Genomic DNA, 21,258 nt, shown 5'->3' on the forward strand with positions numbered 1-21,258 from the left:
GCAAACCTACCAATAACAATGGTTTGATTGCACAAAGAAAGGCTTGTGCAATTTCATTCAATAATAAAGCTCCTTGAACTCAAACAATACAAACAAAGCCCCATTTAAGACATTAAAAAAAAAAAAAAAGAGACTTCTCAGCCAATGGAGAATTCAATAGTCTTTTGAAAGATTTCCAAGAATTCTGTTAATAGTTTTTAAACAAATAATGCACCGCTTCTGTTGGGGGTTTATACTACCATTTCTTCTCCTCCGCCCTGATGTTTTGCCCAGGATATTACGAGCTTCCCCAGCCAGCAGCGGCCAGTCTCCCCAGTCCCCGTCCCCAGCCCCACGCTGCCCCAGCACGGCTCCACAAAGGCTGCGCCAAACCCCAACGGGACGTAACCAAAAGGGAAATCAGACACTTTGCGTCAACAAACGCACGACTGCGGGACACACAACTTAAGCGCAACATGAAAGAGAAGCGTTTGCTTCGCCAAACACACAACAAGCCTCTGTTTGTGTTTGCTGTAGATTTTTATAGTCTCTCCCTTTCCCACCCACCCTCTTCCCCCCCATCCCCAAACCCCTGATTCTCACGTGATTCAGATCTAGTGCAACTTTACTAGAGGTGACCTCCACACTGCGCCTCTGCTGTTCTGCTTCCTCTATGGTTTGTTGAGCAGCAGGATGCTCTGCACCGGCACATCCATGTTCTAAGTTCTACTAGTCTGTTTATCAATTAATTAAATATCGTTTTACCACAGGAATATAAAGTATGTAATTGAAGAAGCTGGATCTTTAACAGTAGACGAGTATATTATTCCGGTTTCCACCTTTGGATATTAAGTATGATACATTATATATTGTATTTGGCTTCATATCATGGGAAAATTTAATGACATGCCTAGCATGCAAAGTGTTTCTTAGTAGTTTCCATTTTTCTTTTCATATTGATTACACTGTCTTTGAACAGAAACTGAGATGGTTTGAATCACAACCAATTTTCACATTGTAAAAAGCCTCCAAGTCACACTTCGCTTTATCAATGTTTATGCTCAGCTGCATGTTGGTGACGTCCTTCAAAGTGAATATACATCCATAGGGAAGCTTCTCCACGCCTGGGCTGTGAAAGGATGCCCAGGGAGAGGCCAAGATCCCCGCAGGAGTGTGAAAGGACTGTCCTGACCACCGCATGCAACCCCCGGCCCATCCTACCGAGCCCGGTCGCTCGCCTGGTCCCAGCCCCGTGAGCTTCTTGTTCACACCAACACTGGCGCCTGTCCTAATTTCTCAAATTCCCGACACTCTCGCAAACCTCAAAACGCGTTTTCTGGACTCCTTTGTCATCCATCAGCTTGTGCCAGGGAGGTTTTGTTTTCTAGACCGTTTCTCTGGCAGGCAGGAGGGTTTCACAGCCTCGGTAAGGTAAGTACAACGCTCGACAAATTCACGGACCACAATACGGGAAAGCAAAGCTCGGCAGGAGGGGAGAAGTGGCGAAGGAGCCATCACGACAATGGGAGAGGGGCGAGAGGTGCTCAGCACCTCGCAGGGGCCGACTGTGGGGAAGGGAACCTTGTTTGCACCCTCGCACCATAACATCACCTACAGTATGTTTATAACCATTAAGATTAATCTGAACCAGTTGCTTCAGTTTGTAAACAGTGAATGTTACCACAAAAACAAAAATGCTGCTCAGAAGTATAAAGAAACCGGAAAAATTACAAACACATTAAAAAAAAAAAAATTAGGACAGCCACAGCCTTTAAAAAAAGTTGCAGGTAAAATGATACTGTTTAATTTAAAAAAAAAAAACCCAGAACAAAAAGAAACATAAAGAGCACAGAATATACTGGACAAACAAAACTATATAAATTATTGTGACCAAATGTGACACTGGTAGTTTACGAAGTGGATATGTACAGTCAAATTAAACAGTGTTTACCCTTCTGTTCTAATAGTGTTAAAATGAAAAATCTATTGCCGTTTTACTATACATTGCATTGATTGAATCTTTAAAAGTCAAGAAAAGTTACCCAAAAAAGCACATCCACTGATTGTACGGATTTTCGGCCTGCTTCTTTCCAGGTTCATCTTGAGTCCTTGACTCATGGGCAACAAGGCACAGCCTCTGTCTGCGGCTCAGAGAAAGGCAAAAAGGTGAATCCCTCACCTGGGATTTCAGTGAGCTCAGGACAGGGCCTGCACTTCCACGGCTCCCTTTGAACATTTGCTCTTACCATATAAAAGTCCTTTCAGAAAACACATATGCAAAATCCAATGATTTTTTTCCTTTTTTATTTCCTTTTTCTTTTTTTTTTTTTGTTCTGTTTTTGTTTGGTTTTCTTTTATGCAAGGGCAGAGATAAGGGGTGAGGGGGGCTGATGTGGGAGCCAGAATTAAAGAAGCAGTCCTGTCTCCATCAAACTCTCAAGCGCTCCTCTAGGTGGGATACAACTGCATCCTGGTTGACAAAAACACAGATCACTGAATCTGCGAGCCAGCGTCACGGGGGAGGAATGTCGCCAACTTAACGTTTCTCCTCAGACCTTTTTTGTTTTTTTGTGAGCGAGGGGGTTTTACAGTTTTGTGCTGGGATGTACAGAGGACAGCTGGGAAGGTGGGAACGCGGCTTGAGGGTTTATAGCAGCTAAAGGATAAATGCTGTTATGCAAAAGGTCACCGTAGGAACTTCCTACAGGTGTTGCCGCAGCCAAGTGTCTGTACAGTTGCTGGGAGCTCGCAGGGGACGTGAGGAACTGTCTCTGCACCATGAAGGAGTGAAGAGCCAACGGCTGCATTAGTGGGGAGAGCACGGTCTGATTTTTCAAGTACTGCAGGGGATGAGAATACCCGGGCGGGAGGCGATTGTTCAGCCCCGTGCACAGGCTTCCCGGGTACAAGCCTGGGAAGATGGGGGCTGAAAGGGGGAATTTGTGGCTTTCCAGCATGCTGCCGGAATGGTGGCCATGCACCGGCTTGCTGCTGTCCCCCTCCGGGTCGGGAACCTTGTCTTTCACCGGGGTCTCCTTTGGTAAGTGCAGAGGAGAGACAGCTCGGATTTTTTTTTCAGAAATGACTTTGTCCAAATCCTCCAGGCTTCGTTTCAAAGGCCGGGCAGCCCCCACGTTTTGAGGGCTCGTTCTGCGGCTGATGATAGGATGCACCATCCCCTCCATCTTCCTCAGATTCTCCAGTCTCTGGGCCTGCTGCTTCCCAGACCTGTGGAGCAACTCGCTGTGTTTTTTGGGGACTGTCATGGCCATGGGGGACACGCGGCAAGCTTTGGGGTTACAGTCTGGGCTCACCGCCTGGCTGCTCACAGCCTGGAATGGGGAGATACCTTTGCCTTCTTGCTGGGCCATGGAGGAATGAGGGAGGCTGGAGCCCGGAGCCTTTGCAGTCTGTTTGTGTACGCTCTTTGGAAGACTCAAATCTGTTGGCTGATCATCTGAAGAGGCCTCCACTGCTGCCTTTTTTTCTTGCTGATGCAAAGATGGGCGATAATTTAAATTTAGTTTTTCTTGGTGTTTGTGTTGAGTAAAAGCAGAAATATTTTCAGACTCTCTGAACATGTCCCGGGGGAGGTACTTTGATGTCTCTTCATTATTAAGGTGGTGTTCTGTGTGCCTATAAAGGCTGTGCAGATGAGGTGATGAATAAAAATCTGCCAAGAAAGTGGGCACATGGGAGTGCTGCAGTGCCCTTTTCTCACTCATTTTGTCTTTGCAGTCCTGGATATCCGTCTTCGGTATGTATGACTCAGCAAGAGAACTGAGGTGATGCTTCGAAAAATCACAGCGCTGAGGATCCGGTTTACTTAGCATGTCATGTTTAAAAACATCATTAATCGATTTCCTTTCTTCCTTGGTTTTAAAACTCTGTACGTGTTGTATGACTGAGGGCCTATTAATTGCTACAGGATCAGAATTAGGGGCATGGGGACCTTGTGATATGCTCAAGGACAGTTCATCTCGGCTGTTCAGTTTCTTTTTGCTGATCAAAGGTGGTGGAGAACCATAAGGATAGCTACAGGACAGGGCTGCACCACTGACCTGTGACAGCAGCTTCTTCTTTGCCAGCGGTGACATGATGCCTGGATTACCCTTTGAGTAGAGCAGCGGCGTGTAACCAAAAGTGGAGTCATCGTTCATGGACCCAGGCAGCTCCTTTTCCTTGAACATGTCAAAGTTCTGGACCACCAGTACTTTGGGTGTTTGCTTTAGTGCATTGTGGATGTCTTCGTTTCCCAGCTGGTCCACTTTCACCGTGCAGTTTGCGATGTAATCGGCCATCCCTGGCAATTTGTCATCTTCCACGTCACTCTGAGTGGGCAGCTGGACCGGGAAAGCCGTGAAGGGCATTTCTGGAGGTTCGCTTTCTAAGCTGTCAGCAAAAGCTTTGTGCAGTCTTTGCTCAGGCTTTGTATCTTCCAGGGCATCTGCTGGGGGGTGTAATCGTTTTGTGATGGTGGCATCCAGCACGGTGTCTTCTTCTCGGGGCACGGATATGCTTGAGAAAGAGGACGAGTGCTGGACCTCCTCCTTGGCTTTCTCACCGTTTGGGCTGTTTTCTGTCGGGTCTGTCTTTTCCAGCGGAGCTGGCCGGGCTGTCTCTGGTAAAAGAGGCAGAGGACCTTGCGTGGGTTGTTTCGTCTCTCCTGTTGTAGGATGTTCAGGGAAATTTTTCTCATCTGCTGCTTCTTGATCCTTCTCTTGTTCTGATGAAACCTAATAAAATGATTCAACAGACAGTAATAAGAATGTGGCGCATTTGGGCAGACTGTTCGTAAGATCACACACGGGTCACTGTTGTCTACTTTTAGAGAAGTACTTGTCAATCATCTTGCTGGAATGTGAAGGCTCTAACGCCAGGTATCGGACTCAGAAAAAGGAACCTACCTCCTGGAAATATTAAGAAACAACTCAACCCTGCCAGGGTCACAATAAGGCATTTCAAAACAGCAGATGTTTGTAACCTGATGAGAGGCACTGGTGGCTCGACTGGATAGCTAAACGTTGAGGTTATACTGCTTAAAAATTAATTAGGCAAATGCAGGAGAGCAGATTTCATAATATAAACGATAAGGCTAAATTTATTTATCCCACTAGCCCAACTTCACCCACAAAAATGACAGGATTTTCATGTTCTTTCTTACATAAAGTCTCTCCAGCATAGCTATCTTAAAATTCAGTGATCACAGAGGATATCATTCACACCCAGTTCTGCATTAAAGTGTGAAAATGATAGAAATGGCATACTAGGAATCCCTATTGTAGGCAGCAAATCACTGCCACAGCTTAACTAGGACACACATTTTTTTATTAATGGATTAAAATGAAGTTGTCAACATTCAGTAAGTGTGTGTGCCTGCTATTACAAACATGGCTTTTATACGTTATCGTCAATGGGACTGCAGCTCTTTCTGCTCCTCCATTAATAAAGCTTGTGTGCACAATTCACACCATTCATCCCATTATGTAGCCGGCTGAACTGTGACCCACAGAGGTCACCAGAGCGTCCCATCTGCGACCCAGCTGACTGACAGCCCTTTTCAAAACGGCTGTCACTCTCCTCTGACACGTCGTGCTAGAAGACAGTCATAAAACGGCAGCATTGTGCGAGTCCTTCATTATTATTGTTTTCTTTCTTTCTTCGTTGTAAAGATAAGACGCATCAAGAAAGTTATTATCTAAATGCTGCTTTATGCTCTGTCATAGGAGCGGGGGATTGGAGAAGGTCCTAACGAATCTAACCCTCTCAGATTTATTTCTTCACAGCTGCTTTTAAATATTCCTGTCTGTTTGGTTGGCCTATTAGTTACAGTGTCTGTTAGTCATCCTAACTTCTTTTTAAACTCATAGCTGCCTTTTGCAGCCAAATACCATCATTAGGTCCTTTACAAAGTACCATCGCTAGTCTCTGGAGCTTATAAAATTACAGGAAAATACCAGACAGATGAGCAAAGCAAGTAGGACAAAAAAAGAGAGAAATCATATTTAATAACTGTACATTCTGCTCTTTGTTTCTGTTAAGCAACGTTTTGATTGAAGTTTCAGCTATTGTGAGGAAATGTGCAGTCTAAAGCTAGTAGCATTTTCTCTGGTATCTCGTTACATTGACAATGTCATTGTGATGGCAGGAAAACACTGCTAAGAGCACAAAAGCAAACGCAACCCTAATAAATTCAAGTTATATTCTCTCCCCGCATACTTCTTAGGTTGTATGAGTTGAACATGCAATTGAGAGAACTGCACATTTATAACTTTGTTAGGTTTTAACAGCTGGACGTCTCCTTTCTGTGTGCCCCGCGGTGGAGCGTCGGGAGCTCTGCAGCTCCGCACCCACCTGGGGTGAAGCACTGAGGCCATTCATCACCCACCCCCATTAAACAGGGGCAGGACATGTCTTCCACCCCAGTCAGGGAGGAGATGTTAATTCTGTTATAAAAGGTACCATTTTACAATAGGAAACTGCCGTAATTGTACATTTTTAGTGTCTCATCTAGGTTCCCTACATTTCTGATAGGCACAGCTTAAGAACTCTTCCTGCAAACCACACAAAAATAACTGCAGTTTAAGCAGCAGGAAGTTTGAGATAGGGAACAACAAAAGCAAGGAAATTCAAAGTTAAGGCTGACGCTCTGTTGCTGATGTGCTGTGCTTAGCGGTGGCGGTATGGACAGTGTGTAAAGGATCTTGTAGATCCAAGGCTCAATAAATAACCAGGCACGAAGGAATGACATGGAAAGGGAGCACAAGCCTTCACTTGGCATCTCCTTGCTTTGGGCAATTTGTGTTGCAGCCTTCCAGTGATTGAAGCACGTTTGTGTGCACTCTCCTCTCTAGGTATTTTTCATCCGAAGCAGTGGGGTTTTCCCCTAACCAGGTTCCCTTCTTTAAAATTACTGTGCGAAAAAACCCCTCCCGCTCTGTGGAGTGCTCTTCTATTAGATATTGAAGGCACTGTTGATTGAGGCAATTTAAAACACAAATTCTGGTTTGGATGGGAGATGAAATTGTCCTTGTAAGCAGAACTTAAAGAGGTAGTGGGACATGAAAGTCAAGATTTTCTGTTCTCAAAACTGGGTGCACAAAGTCTGAGAGGCATCAGTGTTCACTGGCCTGCATTGTTTTGTTTGAACAATAAGGAGGAGGGCTGTTGGTAGCTGACTCAACACCAATTTCCAAATTGGACTTATAGAATAAAGGAATCGCTTTGGTTGGAAAAGACCTTTTAAGATCATGAAGTCCAACCATTAACCCAACGCTGCCAAATCGGCATTGAAATCAAGGGAGTAGCCGTATTCTGCCGAGCACATCATGTGTTTCGACATTCTTTAAATACTTACTTTCGCTGCAATGCCTTGAAGGCTGCTGTGATCTGGCAGACTGAGACAGGAAAAGCAACACGGTGTGTCGGGTTGTGTGCGAGGAGCTTCGCCGCCTCCTTCACACAGGGCACAGGAGAGTGTGGGCGGGAGGCGCCAAACAAAGTCCTTAAGTAACACTGGAGCAAAAACTCCATTGATTTGATACCACTTAACAACACGTGAAACTTATTCGCACACAAATACTACTGATCTGTCTTACCCCAGGCTGTGAACATAAAATCTGTTCCACAAGGGCTGTTCTATGACTGCAGGTACCGTGGTTCTGCATGGAAAGCAGGGCCTGCCTGGGGAAAGCTGGTCTCAGTTAAGGCTTGAAAGGTGTTTCCCTCAAAATCTGACCTTTTTAATCCAAATAGGAATTAGTATAACACAATAAAAATCCTAGGGAGTGATCTGTTTTTTGACATGCATCTGTGAGCATGGAAGGGCTGATCCAGAGGTTACCATTACAAAAATCAGCTGCGTCCAACAGTTACCACAGTATTATCAACAGTATTAGAGGTTCCCGCACCCTACACTTAGATTAGGAAATAACTGTGGTAGTTGTGTGGTTTCCTTTTGGCAGCTGCTGATCTTTTAGTGGTGACCACTGTGTAATACAATGAGCAGAAATGCTAGTTGTTAGATCCAGTGCTTGGTTTTCTGCCACCGCTGCTCTGCAACGTGGAGCTAACCGGCTGTGCTTGCAGCCCAGCAAAATCCCAACACAGACAGCACCACCACAACTGAATTTCTATTGCTGAGCAAACTCCAAGACCGACTGGTTGGAATTCTCCAGCTTAATTTATGTATTTTATCACTGGATTTCACATGATTAAAGCTGTACATTTTTAATTGAAAAGTTGAAAAGCAGGAAAGCAACCAACCTCAGATGCATCTTGGGGTTTCTGTGCATTGTCTTTTTCTTTCTTGCTCTTTTGGTTTTCATTTTTGATGCGTTTTGTTCCAGACACTTTTGTTTTAGCTTCACCCTCCTGGGAACTGTTATCCTGTTTTCGAGGTTTCACTGGAGGCAGTGGCTTATCTTCCTCTCCTTTAATAAATCTTTCATACGGCAGGATTAATCTAGGGGATTAAGGAACAAATAATTGATCAGGTTTGCCATTCCAGCAAAGAATAAAAAGTATCTACTATGAGCAGTTTACTTAATAAATCTATTTTCTTCCATGCCATAAAAGCAGCAGTGTAAACTCTACATCTACAAATCCGAGTATGATAAATCAATTTATTTGGCAAGATTATCATGTGGCATAAATTCAGTGGAGTTGGAGTGGATCAATTGTCAGTAACGCTGCTGTGGTTTATGCGGCTACACCGATTCGTACCAGATGAGGATATGAGCCACCACGTCATAGCCTGATTAAAAAAAAAAAAACAACAAAAAAAAATCCACCATTTATTTTTATTTTCCCTCCCTAAACACAGCGAAACACCAGGAAAACACCTACAAAACCAGAGCCAACTCAATAGCAGCTACACCATCAGTGCAACGGGACAGGGACACACACCCGCTCCCGCCTTCGCCACCCAGACTTCGCTAATGAAGGAGGGAAAGAGTTAAAAGCCAAGAATTTTTCACAGTGGAATCGTCCTCCACGAAATCACTTCAAAAAAAAGCAAGAAGAAACACAAACAAAAAATATCCTCCCCTAAAAGCATCAAACATGCCGAGTTTTAATCTATCTGTTTTCCCTTTGCAATTCTTGATCTGAAAGGAAAAATAACGGATATAATTAAAAGGGATGGATTGCATTACAGTCTCAGTTTCAACTTCAGTGATTAAAGTTTTTATAATGCATTTGGTATGATTAATGACTTACTGTGGGATTAATACAAGACCGACTTAAAAAATATGAACTTTAATACAGCAAACATAATTTGTTTAGAAAAAAAACCAAGTTGACTCTATGAAGAAAATGTACTTTGCTTATAAACAACATAAATCTGTTCAAATACCAGGAATCCTTAATTATCTTTAATCTAAGACTCCAAGGCAGAAACCTCTTTGGTTCAGATATTCGTTTGTTATCCTAGAATCGGTTTCTAAGCATGCAATTTTGATTTACATACTTAGATGTTCAAACACAGTTTGGGCTTAAGAGAGCAGAAATTAGATTGCTCGTGATCATAATATTTTACATTTTAATAAAATACAACATAAATTATGTTAAAATATAAACCTAATTTATGCTATATTAGAAACAAAATTCATTAACTGAGCATGCTCTGACATGGTATGTGCAAAGAGGCGTGAATAATACTTTCTAGCCCTGAATTTGGCAGGGCTCCAGTAATGAAGCTAAGCAGAGCCCACAGGGAATATTCATCTTCAGATCCCATTACAAACTGAGTTTAAACATGTTACAGCTGCTAAAACTGGAAACTGCTCCCTCTATGCAAACTTAGCAAAATAATACATAGTTGCCAAATACCTGCTTCCCACTGTAATATTACAGTTTAATGTTTATATAATAAAAAGCATAACTAAGCAGAATAAGAAAAAAATAATCCTGTTCATACTTGAGACTGCTACATTTCATTCGCAAAGCGCAAATATTGGTGAAAACACTCGGTTCCTGCACAAAGCGCTTTGGACTTCACTAGAGGCAAGGTTGGGTTTCACACAGGGCAACGGCGAGGCTGCTCCGCCATGTGTTAAATATTTAAAAATCCCTTTTAATAAAAACACATTTTATTACAATAATTGTTAGCACTGCAAGGGGAGTGTTTGACTTTTGTTTTGTTTCCACGGGAACGCGTCGCCCGTTAAAAAGAATTGACATATTCCATCCGCAAAGGTTTCAGATGCCATCCCGCGCCCCGTGGGAGCCGGTGACGGTCCCGGCCCCAAAGTGGGGTCTCTCTGTGGAAGATGCCACCTGGTTGCCCCCCGGCCATGGCCAGTAGTGGGGCTGGGGACAGGAGCAGGGCTGGGGCCGACACCATTAATCACACTGGCGTGTTCTGCACCGAGCCTTGTAGGGTAACGCGGGACGCAAACTCCTCCTCCTCCTCCCGCACCTCACCAGGACTCATTAGGCTTCGGCGCTAATTACTAACCGTGGCTTAAATTTCCTTTTCTGATCTTAAGGGTTCATGTGGGAGTAACAAGGTTTTCATTTTAGTTATTTTTCACTGAGCTCAGCAGTTGGCAGCCCGACAGCAGTAAAAATACATTTCACATAGCCGGTCAAAGGCTCGGAGCCAGCGGCAGGAAATCTGGAATTAAATGTTTCGTGTATCGGGGAGGCGGAATGACTAAGGTAAAACTGAACCAAAACACAAGGATGGCTTGTTCTAGGATTTTCCCCTCCTCGTTTGAAATGAGGGCTGGCGGCTGCTGTTCCCCACCGCCACCGAGGTGGCTTTTGGGGGCAGCTGGGGACCCCGGGGAGCAGCACCGAGCCCGGCAGTGCCAACAATTGCCATTTCACATAGAGATTTCCGTCAGTTGCAATTTTCACTGAATGTTTTTTCAGTTATCCTGTCATGGTACAGCACAATTACCCACAGGATATGATCTTATCATTTGATTATTAGAAGTTTTTATAGCGCGGGAGTAATAAAGCGCATACAGCTCTCGGAACATGTAAGCAGCCGCCTCACATACCATGAAAGCAGCCGGCTCAGCCAATTTAAGGTCAATATTGCCCAACACAGGAAGAATGCGATCTGCTCTTAGCCAAATAGTTTAGCAGAATGTGACATGTCTGAAACCAACAAAAGATCTTTTTTGGGGGGGGTCAAATATTTGCAGCGCAGGTAAGATTTAATCAATCTTTGCGCAAGGACAGGTAAAGATGACATCCAAAAATGCAGAGCCGGGTCCCTGAATGTACGGCACTTTGGAAACAACAGTCACGTTCTCGGTTGCTTTGAAGTGTGGCTGTATTCCGCGGTGGGGGGGAAGTAGCAAAGTATTCATAAAAAAGGAAAAGGGAGGGAATATTTTGTGGTCGAAAGAATATTTACTTGTAAAGCCTGCAAGGAGACCAAATAAAAGGGTCTTTATCATGATCAAGATTCCAATATTAAGATTAATAAAATGTATTATTTATAAGTCAATTAACATAAATAGAATATGTGAGCACTGGTGTATTAAAAAAAAAATCTTTCCACGGGCAGCAGATTTTTAGCAGCATGAGGGTTTTTTTTTTCCCCTGGAATAATACAAAAATAACATTTTCCAGCCAAGAGCAGAAACAGTAGGGGAGTCTTTGCTATCACAGGGCTTCTTATTAAATTCAGTCACTGTGAAAAGCCAGTCTTTTTTTTTGTCCTTTTTTTTTTTTTTTTTTTTTTAAAATAAAGACAACTTAAAATCAATACAAGTTAGATTAACAAATCAGTACTATACTAATCCTGATTTATTACAATCGGCAATATTAAGTTTAATCACGTATAAACTGCTACTCAAAAAAAAGATTTTGCTTTACTAAGTCCTGAATTAAATAATGGCGCGGAGTGTACTGAGTTTTCAGATCTGCATCATCTGATATTATGAAAAATTCAATGTACTACTCTGCAGCAGATGTCAGAGGTCAGCAAATCTATTACAGTAATGTAAGTAATCTGGCTTTCTGCCAACCTTTTTTTAAAAAACACTGAAGCAGATAATTTTATATTTACAAATTCTAAAATCCTCCAGGGACTGAATCTCTTTCCCAACAAAAAGCAGAAACTTCACATTAGAGGAATGTATTTCACAGTATATCAAACATGTCTTCATCATTAGCATTTCGTAAAAAGAAAAAAAAAGCCCTTAATTTTTATTAGTCAACATTTTTTTTCCCAGCTACAGAACTAACAATACAAGATTCTCATCTGAGCCAGTAACCACTACATTTTCATGTATTGATTATGCAGAATGAATGACTTTTTTGGCCCGACTCTGCTTCACAGGACACGAGAGCACATCTATTTATAGACACGATAAAAAAAGCAGTTACAATAATGCAAAGGATCTGACCGGCCCAGAAAGAGGAAGGAAATTAAATGTTAAGGCTGCCAGTTTCCTCTTTAATTCTCCCCACTGTGCACGCATATGACGGGGCTCTCGGGCCGGGGAGGAACCATATGCCCAGGACACACATGGTGAAGGAAGCACTTCAGCACAACCCCTACGATATTTTTCTTATATCACTCGTTTCAGTGTTTATTTTTGTTTTCTTTCTTGCAGAATAAAATACTCCATCGCATCTCCCATTGACATCATCTTGCTTTCTCAAGTGCTCCAAGCCCAACACAGAACAGGGCACAATGGAGCCTCTCAACCACAAGAATAATCTAGGAAGGACTTAAAATACCGAAGCCCATTCCTTGGGAGATGCTGCCCCATTCCCATGCTTGGCCAGAAGGTTAAGGAGGCTGATTGCAATGGAAATAGAAAAAGATTTAAATCTGCCCCACCAAATGAATACAGCAATTGGTTAACCCATGGAACTCACTGCCAATGGATATCTTGGGGCCAAGGGATTAGTGAGATTACGCAAGGATTAGATGCTAATGTAAATCATGAGAACATTAAGCTCTTACAGTTTCAAAAACACTGAAAAGGGACAGGCAATAAATCTCTTTACTGGTAGGAATTTGGAAAACCCTTCCCTCCTGGGCACATTATGCCCCAGTGGCTCCCGCTCCTCCCTCTGAAGGCAGCACCGGAGCTGGGGGACGAGATGACCGCTCTGCCCGGTTCCACAGGACAACATCTGGTTCAGTGGGTCCTCCCAGCAGCTGCAGAGCTGCCTGCACCCTCTGCAGCCAGAGCTGGCTCCAGCAACATCCCCGCAGCGCAATGGGGCCCCTATCAATAACCCCAGTGAGAGAAACCCGATTCTTGTCCCCTAGAAAATCGGTGGCAAAACATACTCTTGTTTTAAGGGACCAACAGGAATGCCCAAGCTCTGATCCCAAGAGAAGTCTTGTCTTTTTCACCCTGATGCTCTTCAAAAGTGATAAATCTTGGAGCAATGCTGCCAGAGAAAGCACAGGAGACAAGTCACCTTCAAGAGCCATGAGCTGGTGGGGATGGCCAGGAGCAAAGGCAGCTCTCCTGGGCACCAGTGAACAACTCCCAGCAGAGAAGAGGGGAGAGGAATAACCTGAACTCTAAGGTTTCAGCCTGTTTTCCATAATGGGAATATATGATGCATTGAGGAAATCAAGCAGTGTGTTCCTCAAGCCAAATTTCCCTGGACCACATTGTACAATCCAGGAGTTAGGAAAGCCTTGTGTGCTTTTATGCAGAACACAATAGCAACAGGATGATTTGCACTTGTCTAAAGTACAAAACTGGCATGTATTTTATCAGCAAAGACAAAATATGTTTGAGTTCAATTTTCTTTCCAAGGAACTTTCCTTCCTTAAAAAAATGGCTCTTTCATCCTTCCATCAACAACTTTCCTCTCAGCCCACTGGGAGTGCTGGTGGGTAATGAGAATGGCTCACTGCTGAAAGGTGGGAACTGCCTTGCTCTAAGAGAATTCAAAGACACTTTGTTTTAAGTAAACTGGAAATTAGTGACATTACAAGCACAGCTGTTGATATAGCTGCACAGCCTAGAGAGGGAAGCTCAGCCACTCTTGATCCAATGGCTCACCAGGGGAAGGCGAACAACCCCAGTCTCTCACCTTTGGTGCAGATTTAATGTATGGGAAAGATTCAAAGGAGGTGTGACGGGGACAGAGCAGCCTCCCCAGGTCACTCTGCTATAATCATTGCAAGTCTCTGTTTTGGCCACAGTCAGCATTTCTACATGTAAAGGCAGAAATGCATTTTGCTTGGTAGGTCCATATAGACCCTGTGATGCTGGGTCCCTGTGCTTGCAGATGCCACTTGGCAGTGCCTGTGGTGTGCAGGTCTCCTGGAGGGACTCCAAAATCCCACCAACCCTCTCTGGGAGCTCTGAGCCACATCTCCATTGCACACAGCTGAACAAAGTAGGGGTAACCCCCGCTGTGTTTGCAAAGTCCTGCAGTAGAATACACAGTGTAGATTCCCAGTGGACCTGGGGAATCTGATGGAAAAGATCTTACTTTCCAGCCCTGGTGCTTGGGTGGCAACCCACCCGGTAGCACTGAGGAGGACACAGGATCCCCCAGTTCCACTGGGACAAACTCCCAGGTGGAAGGAAGGACATACTGGGAAAACAACTCCTTGCAAGCAGAGAGATATCTGTCTCCAGGCACGGGAAAGCTGGGTCCGACTGTCCCGCGTTCTTGCACCCAAGGACTCCTGTTGACTCCAGTGCTGGCCACTAAGTCTCCAAGGCTGGAAACCCAGTCCTGAAGAAATTTTGAAAAAATTGTGTGTTCTCACATGTTTTGAATGGACAGCTAGGGATCTGTTTTAATGGTAAACAATTACATTCCTCTGTCATCTGATACTTTTTAAATTTTGGGGAGGGGGGAGGCTTTCTGAATTTTCAATAGTTCCTTTGTTAAAGCATCTGTTACTCACATAATTGAAAAGATGTTTGTTCAGTGGTATGCTTGAGAGTACAGTTATTTAATCTTAATGATAAAGCCCTGAGGGCAGAAATTCGTAAGTAAAACCCTCTTGTTATTTATCAAAAAGGAAAAAAAAGAAACACCAAAAAAACCAAAAAACCCAGGAAAAGAAAGAGAGGACTGAGACACCTCATCTATCTTGAGGCTTAAATTTGTACTTGATGGAAAACTATTGAGACAATTTGCAACTTGTGAAGTTTTCTGGGAGTCTGGGACTAGCTGAATTGCGAGGTGGTAGGAAAGTGGGGTGAAGACAAAAATAAAACAACCAAGTTAGTACGACAAGAAAAAACTGTTGCTTGGCAAGATTTTTGGGTCAAACAAAGCACTAGCTGTAGTTTACAGCATGACATAACACTTGATTAATTTTTGCCTGAAGATGTTTTCACACTTAACAGCATAAATCAAAATCTTCTATTAATTACAATGTGTATGAAAAGATAACCATAAGCATTTTCATGTAGATGCTACACTAGCCTCCTATTTTTTGGTCTCTGTGGCTGCAATTTCCTACGAAACTCCACAGAAATGCTTACACATTCCCAAAGTTATCCAAATGCTTTAACAAAACCAAACAGCATTTGCATGGAACGCGGGGCACTCTTGCATATTGAATTACTGCACAATATCCTTAGGGTAGAGAGACTTTACGGCTGTTAAAGGGACTTATCCTGACCCACCTCATGTTTCTGATAATACGTAATATTTATGTGAGCGATTTAGACTGAAAAATGGGAGAACGGGCTTTGAACTGTATCTCCTGGGGTTTAGTCCCCTGGCAAAGGACTGATGTGCAGCGTCCTCTGCAAGTGCCCAGGGTCCACATCCCCAGCCAGAACAAGCCCCTCCATGGGTCTGTGTCCCCAGTGGGGGCACAGCCACCCCACTGGACCAGCAAGAACACATCATCTCATCTCCCTGCTCCTCATCGTGTCCCAGGTGGTTGTGGCTCTGCAGAACACTTTCCCACTCAGTTGTCTCAATCTGTTGAGAGCACGAAGCCTAATGAATCCCCCTCCAGCTGGGTTTGACCCAGACAGTCTGGTTTTAAGGGCACTGGTGACTCGTGAGGGTCATGGTACAAGCTACACTGCTGAAGAGCAGAGCACGGCCCATGGGAGGCTCTGGGTCCATCCCAAGGGAACCAGGCTCCCACAGGACCCAACAAGGTCAGGAGAGCTACTCCTTGATGGGACCATCCAGCTGCCTGCCAGGAGACCCTGCTCACATTTTTAGTTTTATTCAATGCATTTTATTGGGAACTTTACACACCTTGCAAAATAGCAGTGTTTGCTGTGGGTTTTTTTCTTGTTTGTTTTTTGAGGGGTCATGGGGGTGTAATATTTATGAAAAATCCCTAGCGATGTCACCAGTGCTGCAGAAACGCAGCCTATCGTTCACATCGGAAAATTAAAGCTGCCGATCATGTGTTTTGTGTAAAAGCGAAAGAAACCTCAAACCCTGCACGTGAAAACCACATCTGCATTATGAGGGGAAGGCAGCACGGAGGAGAGTGCTCTGCAGAAAAAATAGCCGTTTCTGAGGGTTTCTTGATAAGCGAGAGAGATGTAGGGTACTGACAAGGGCTGTTAAGAGTTTCACAGGAAAGTTTGAGGCTGAATCAGCCAACGCCAACCACACACGCCTCTTGCTTTCTGTGATCATGCGAGGTAAGTGCATTAGAGGAGCACAAATGAAGAAAGTAATGACCAAAACAACAACACGTAAGCTCTGTACGGTTTGAGACGTGCACAAAGCAACAGCCCCGCGATGGGAAAACATTAATGCTTTTTATATTGGTAATCATCTGTAACATGAGCAATTAAGTACAGTACTAATGGACTATAGCCAAGAGCGTGGTACTAATATTAAAAACTGACAGAGATGAATAGGTTTGGAAGGAAAACTAGGCTGACAAAGACATTTTTATGAAGTGCTTGGGCCTATTTGGAATAACCCAATCAGAGGCAGGTTCAGACCAGCCGTGCCTACAGTGACAATAACGCATTCATTGGCATTATATGACGCCTGCTATGCTTTAAATAAAAACAGCCATTGCTTCTACTCAGCAACCTGCACTTTCATTATTATACTCATTAATAAAACAAAAATTGTCTAACTAATATACAAATAACACTTACTGAAACACTGGCAACCTCACCTCGTTTTAAAATGAAACCAGTTACTGGAAACACAAACTGTACTACATGAAAAATGAATCCGTTGCTAATGCACACAAAATCTTTCTTCCCCTCATATCAGGGACACAAAGCAAACGTCACACCGACCAAAGTGCTCTGCCCACCTACAGCCACCACCACAACCCCTGCTCCACACACGGGATGCAGTGGGGGCGGTGCAAAGCATCCCTATGGCCTTTACATCTGACTGTCTTCCAGCTTTTGCCATCCTTGTTACTGTGGGTCTGCAGCAACATGACTTCTTAGAGGTTATAAGCACCTTTAGGACAAAAGCAACAGTTCTTCATGGGATTTGCTAGACAGAGTGGCAATAATGTCCTCTCCCTTTTTTTTCCTTTTGAGTTTTTGTGCAAAACGCCACCTTGCAGAGGGGAACTTGGAGAGGGCAAGAGGGTGGGATGCAGTACCTGAATGGGACATACATGCCATTCCATTCCTCAGCATCTTTAGGATGTCACTGAAAGGCTGCTGCCACCTAAGCACCCTTGCTGTGCTAAAGCCAGTGCAAACACCTAGTAGCTTCTCTGTCCTCTTGGGCAAAAGCTAGTTAGCACAACACAGATGCTCTTGAGATCTTAGTTTTAGAGATAAATGGCAAGGACAAGTCAAACACAGCAGCAGGATCAGTGAAGTCAGGGAACTGTCTGTTCTGCCTCCAGTAAGCAAGGAAAGGCCACTGGGATTCAGAAAGGAAAAGCCATGAGGGTCGTTCAGCATCTACCTCCCAGCTTAATTTAATTTCCAGTTTAGCTCTACAGCTCACCTTCAAGTTAGAAAATGTATGTGTGTCCTGATTCATGAACACGTATTCCTGCACCGCAGTTCTAGTTTCAGATTAAATGTCATCTGAGCACTTTGGCTATAAATGAGCATTACATTTACAGGTGCTGTAGTTAAGAATTACCAGCTGAAACAAACCATGACAATTTCATTTACTTTTTTCCATGTCTGAGGCTTAATATAGCTTTCCTGTGGTGGAAAATAAAGTGTCTAACACTAGAAATCTAGAGATTGGATCAGTCACTGAAGTTTTTTGTCTGCATGTTTTGATTTTTCAGACCAGGGCTAACCTAAAAAATCCTACAAGGCTTTTTCTCCAAATTCCATCTTCTGACAGCCTGTTAGAGACCTGGAAAATAGATGCTGCCTCATATCAGACCTAACTCAGAACTACACAATAGACTGGCATCCAAGAACTCAGATTTCAGCTCTTCGGTGTGCTAAGAACAATCTAACCATAAACTAAAAGACTCTTTCCTCAGACTGGCTCAAGGCAAGCAAAACTGCTTTTGGGTAGCCTGGAAAGGCTTTTCAGTCTTCAAAGTGCCATGAGTCTGTTCAGGTTTTCTAGTGAGCACAATGGGCTTTGTGGCACTTTGTAGCACACCCCTGAGTAACTGCTGAGTAAGTCACACAGATGAGTCTCTATGCATCGAAGAACAGTTCGAGGACTTCGCATGCGAAAAAATGAACCACTAGCATGAAAACAGAAGAGAGAGACAGGGGTTCATGCAGTACTTTTGAATGCCTCATTTATTTTTCCACAACTACAAGAGACGCTCTCTGGGTGACTCCAGGATTCCAACACAGAGCCAGCCACACTCGCTCCCTGCGCGACCTAAACCCAGAGACCCAACTCTGGTGCGTGCCTGGGTCTCCTCATTCAAATAAACAAAATCTCAAGTACATCTGGTGAGGGAAGGCCCAGACTGCCAGTCTGACACCCACCAGCTGGCTGGGGGGCAAGAGGAAGCCTGGAGCCTCCCAGGGCTGTGACGATGGAGGGGAAGAGCCGAACACGCACAATCTGATGAGTCAATTAAAACAATCTACAAGATTTGTCCGCAACGCAAAGGCAAGGAGCAGCTTTGGTCTGATGCACACAGCAATTCACTCCATTTGCTCTGCCACTTGGCTCGATCTCCAGAAAGCTTCTAACTCCAACTTTCATAGTGGCATTGCATGCAACTTCTTTGTGCACTCAAGTTCTCCTGTAAATGAGGGTGATCACCCTCCCCCTCCATGAGGAGGGCAGCTTCTCCCTTGGAGTGCCCAACATGCCAGGCGAAAGAGCGCGAAAACCTGCCCTTGAGCACGGGTCTGCTGTGCCACCTTGTGCACAGGCAGTACAATCCCTGCCCGACTCCAGCAAAGCAACTTGTTTATGGGCACGAACAAGAGACTGGGCTTTCCTTATCTGAGCCTGAAATTGCAGGGCTTTTATTAACATTTGCTTGTCTAAGGAAAAAAATAAACAGAGCTAGGAAAAAAAAAAAAGAGACTTGTTTCTAAACCAAACCAAAACAACACTCTCGCTCCAGTATTTTATTCAATGCGTGCTGGCTTCACAAGCCCTGGAAGTTATTATCTACATGGGAAGAATAAGAAATCAACAGTTCTGACCAGCAACAATGGCTGCAGAGAAAGAGTGTTTGGCAGCGGCTGGCAGGCAGGGAGGAGGGAAGAAGCACAATGAGGAAGAGGAATGCAACGCTCTGCACGACCCACAACAGTAACAGCACCCTGCATTGTGGGCCGCCCCATTATTTTGATCACAACCACAATTTGCTTAATTGGTATTCCTAAAAAACGACAGAAGACAAGTGTTTGCATCAATTAGCTGTCGTTTCTTATTCTTCCCTGAGTACGTTTTGCTCAATTTTTCAGCTTCTTTAACCGGAAAGCTGTTGTAAAAATTAAGATACGTACCAAAGAAAAATCAGATGCTTGTTTTATTTATTTAGTCACTGGAGACATACACTCTGGTTTAAATGACAATAGATTATCTGAGTAAACTGCTGGGGGAATATTCGCTATATCTTTAAGAAGCCTCCCTCTCTCTCTCTTTCTCTAATTCTTCATAAAACGCTTTGAAGGCTCTCCAAATTAATTTTTTCATTATTAAACAAGCATTTCAGATTTGTTATCTTACCTTTCATAATGTCTGCGAGTACATGTAGCAGCACTTGTGCTTCCAGGGTTACCACCTAATTCATCATAAATATGTTTCCATTGTCGACGGGCTGTTATCTGTAAAAATGGCAATGGAAAATTTAATCTTGCATCTTTACAGATTCTACAGCATTTGAGTTCACAACAACAAATGCATGTGTGACACTTTCAGAACAGCATGTACTACAAGCACTATAAAAGCCCCTACAGAATATATAGAGTGCACAGAGCTCTGGGTGTCTTTTTTTCTGGTAAGTTAACACTATGTATTTTGTTTCCCTCTAAAATGGAGTGATCTGACTAATTCATTATCAAGTCACAAGCAATACAGCCCCATAAAAGAAAATCTCAATCAATACAGGGTCATTAACCATCAGAAGTTATGCAGACAAATCCCACGGTGAATTATGAAAATGAAGCTAAAACCATACTCAGCACAAATAATGATTACATAGTTATTTTAACTGAATTAGAGAAAATAAATCCGCTGTGAAACCCAAATCCACCACAGAATTCTGCAAATCCACAAAAGCATAGTCCGTAACTCTGTATGTTACAAGCTGTTTATTTTTACCCATTTATGTCAGTAAAATACACAGATCAAATAGTAATGAAATCTTAACACGCTCCAATGTTAATATTTGAGCTATGTACTTTATTGGACCACGCTGATGAAAATAAACATCTTGTAACATATTGAGTTGCATACCATGGTTCTGGTTTTTTGTACAGAAATTAGGATTATACAGAATAACAGATGGAAGACCTGGCAAAAGAATTGTTTCTGAATTGTTTCATTATTTTATATATTTTGCTATATTTAAAACAGGAAGAAAAACAGGAATAGGACAAGCACAACAGATCACCCTCTTTTGCCTGCAGCTCATAAAGAAAAACAGTGGAAAATTGTGGGGTCAATTTGGGGAGAATTTTATCATTTTCTGTGGAATGCTGTGGATTTTAATACATTCAGCCCTGGAGGTTTCTTTGGAGTTACCCACAGAGCAGTCAATGGCGTTTGCTGAGGAGCTAAAGGCAGCAATCAGAAGAAAACAAATATTACAACTTGCAATCTGAGGCCAGTAATTTTAATCTAAACAAGAGGAGATAGGTACTGTCATTAAATATTACGGGGTGAGAGGTGTTTCTTTTTCACTCAATAGAAAAGGAAAACCCTTCCTTTGTAAAAATTATTCTCCAAAGCCAAAAGAATGGGTTG

General features: G+C 43.3%; 1 protein-coding gene across 3 annotated transcripts in view; it reads right to left on the reverse strand.

Annotated features, from left to right (window-relative positions):
* Positions 1–1,760: 1,760 nt before the first annotated feature.
* ARID5B (AT-rich interaction domain 5B) overlaps positions 1,761–21,258 on the reverse strand; it is a 113,371-nt gene continuing 93,873 nt past the window's right edge. For all 3 annotated transcript variants that reach the window (XM_065843526.2, XM_065843525.2, XM_071811678.1), the window contains 3 exons: positions 20,020–20,117; positions 8,245–8,443; positions 1,761–4,715 (listed from right to left, as the gene is read on the reverse strand). In XM_065843526.2, coding sequence (XP_065699598.1) covers positions 2,565–4,715; positions 8,245–8,443; positions 20,020–20,117 — 2,448 coding nt within the window. In that variant the 3' untranslated portion in view covers positions 1,761–2,564. The remainder of the gene's footprint in view (positions 4,716–8,244; positions 8,444–20,019; positions 20,118–21,258) is intronic.

This window comes from Patagioenas fasciata, chromosome 8 (genome assembly GCF_037038585.1).
Source record: "Patagioenas fasciata isolate bPatFas1 chromosome 8, bPatFas1.hap1, whole genome shotgun sequence".
Lineage (NCBI taxonomy): Eukaryota > Metazoa > Chordata > Aves > Columbiformes > Columbidae > Patagioenas > Patagioenas fasciata.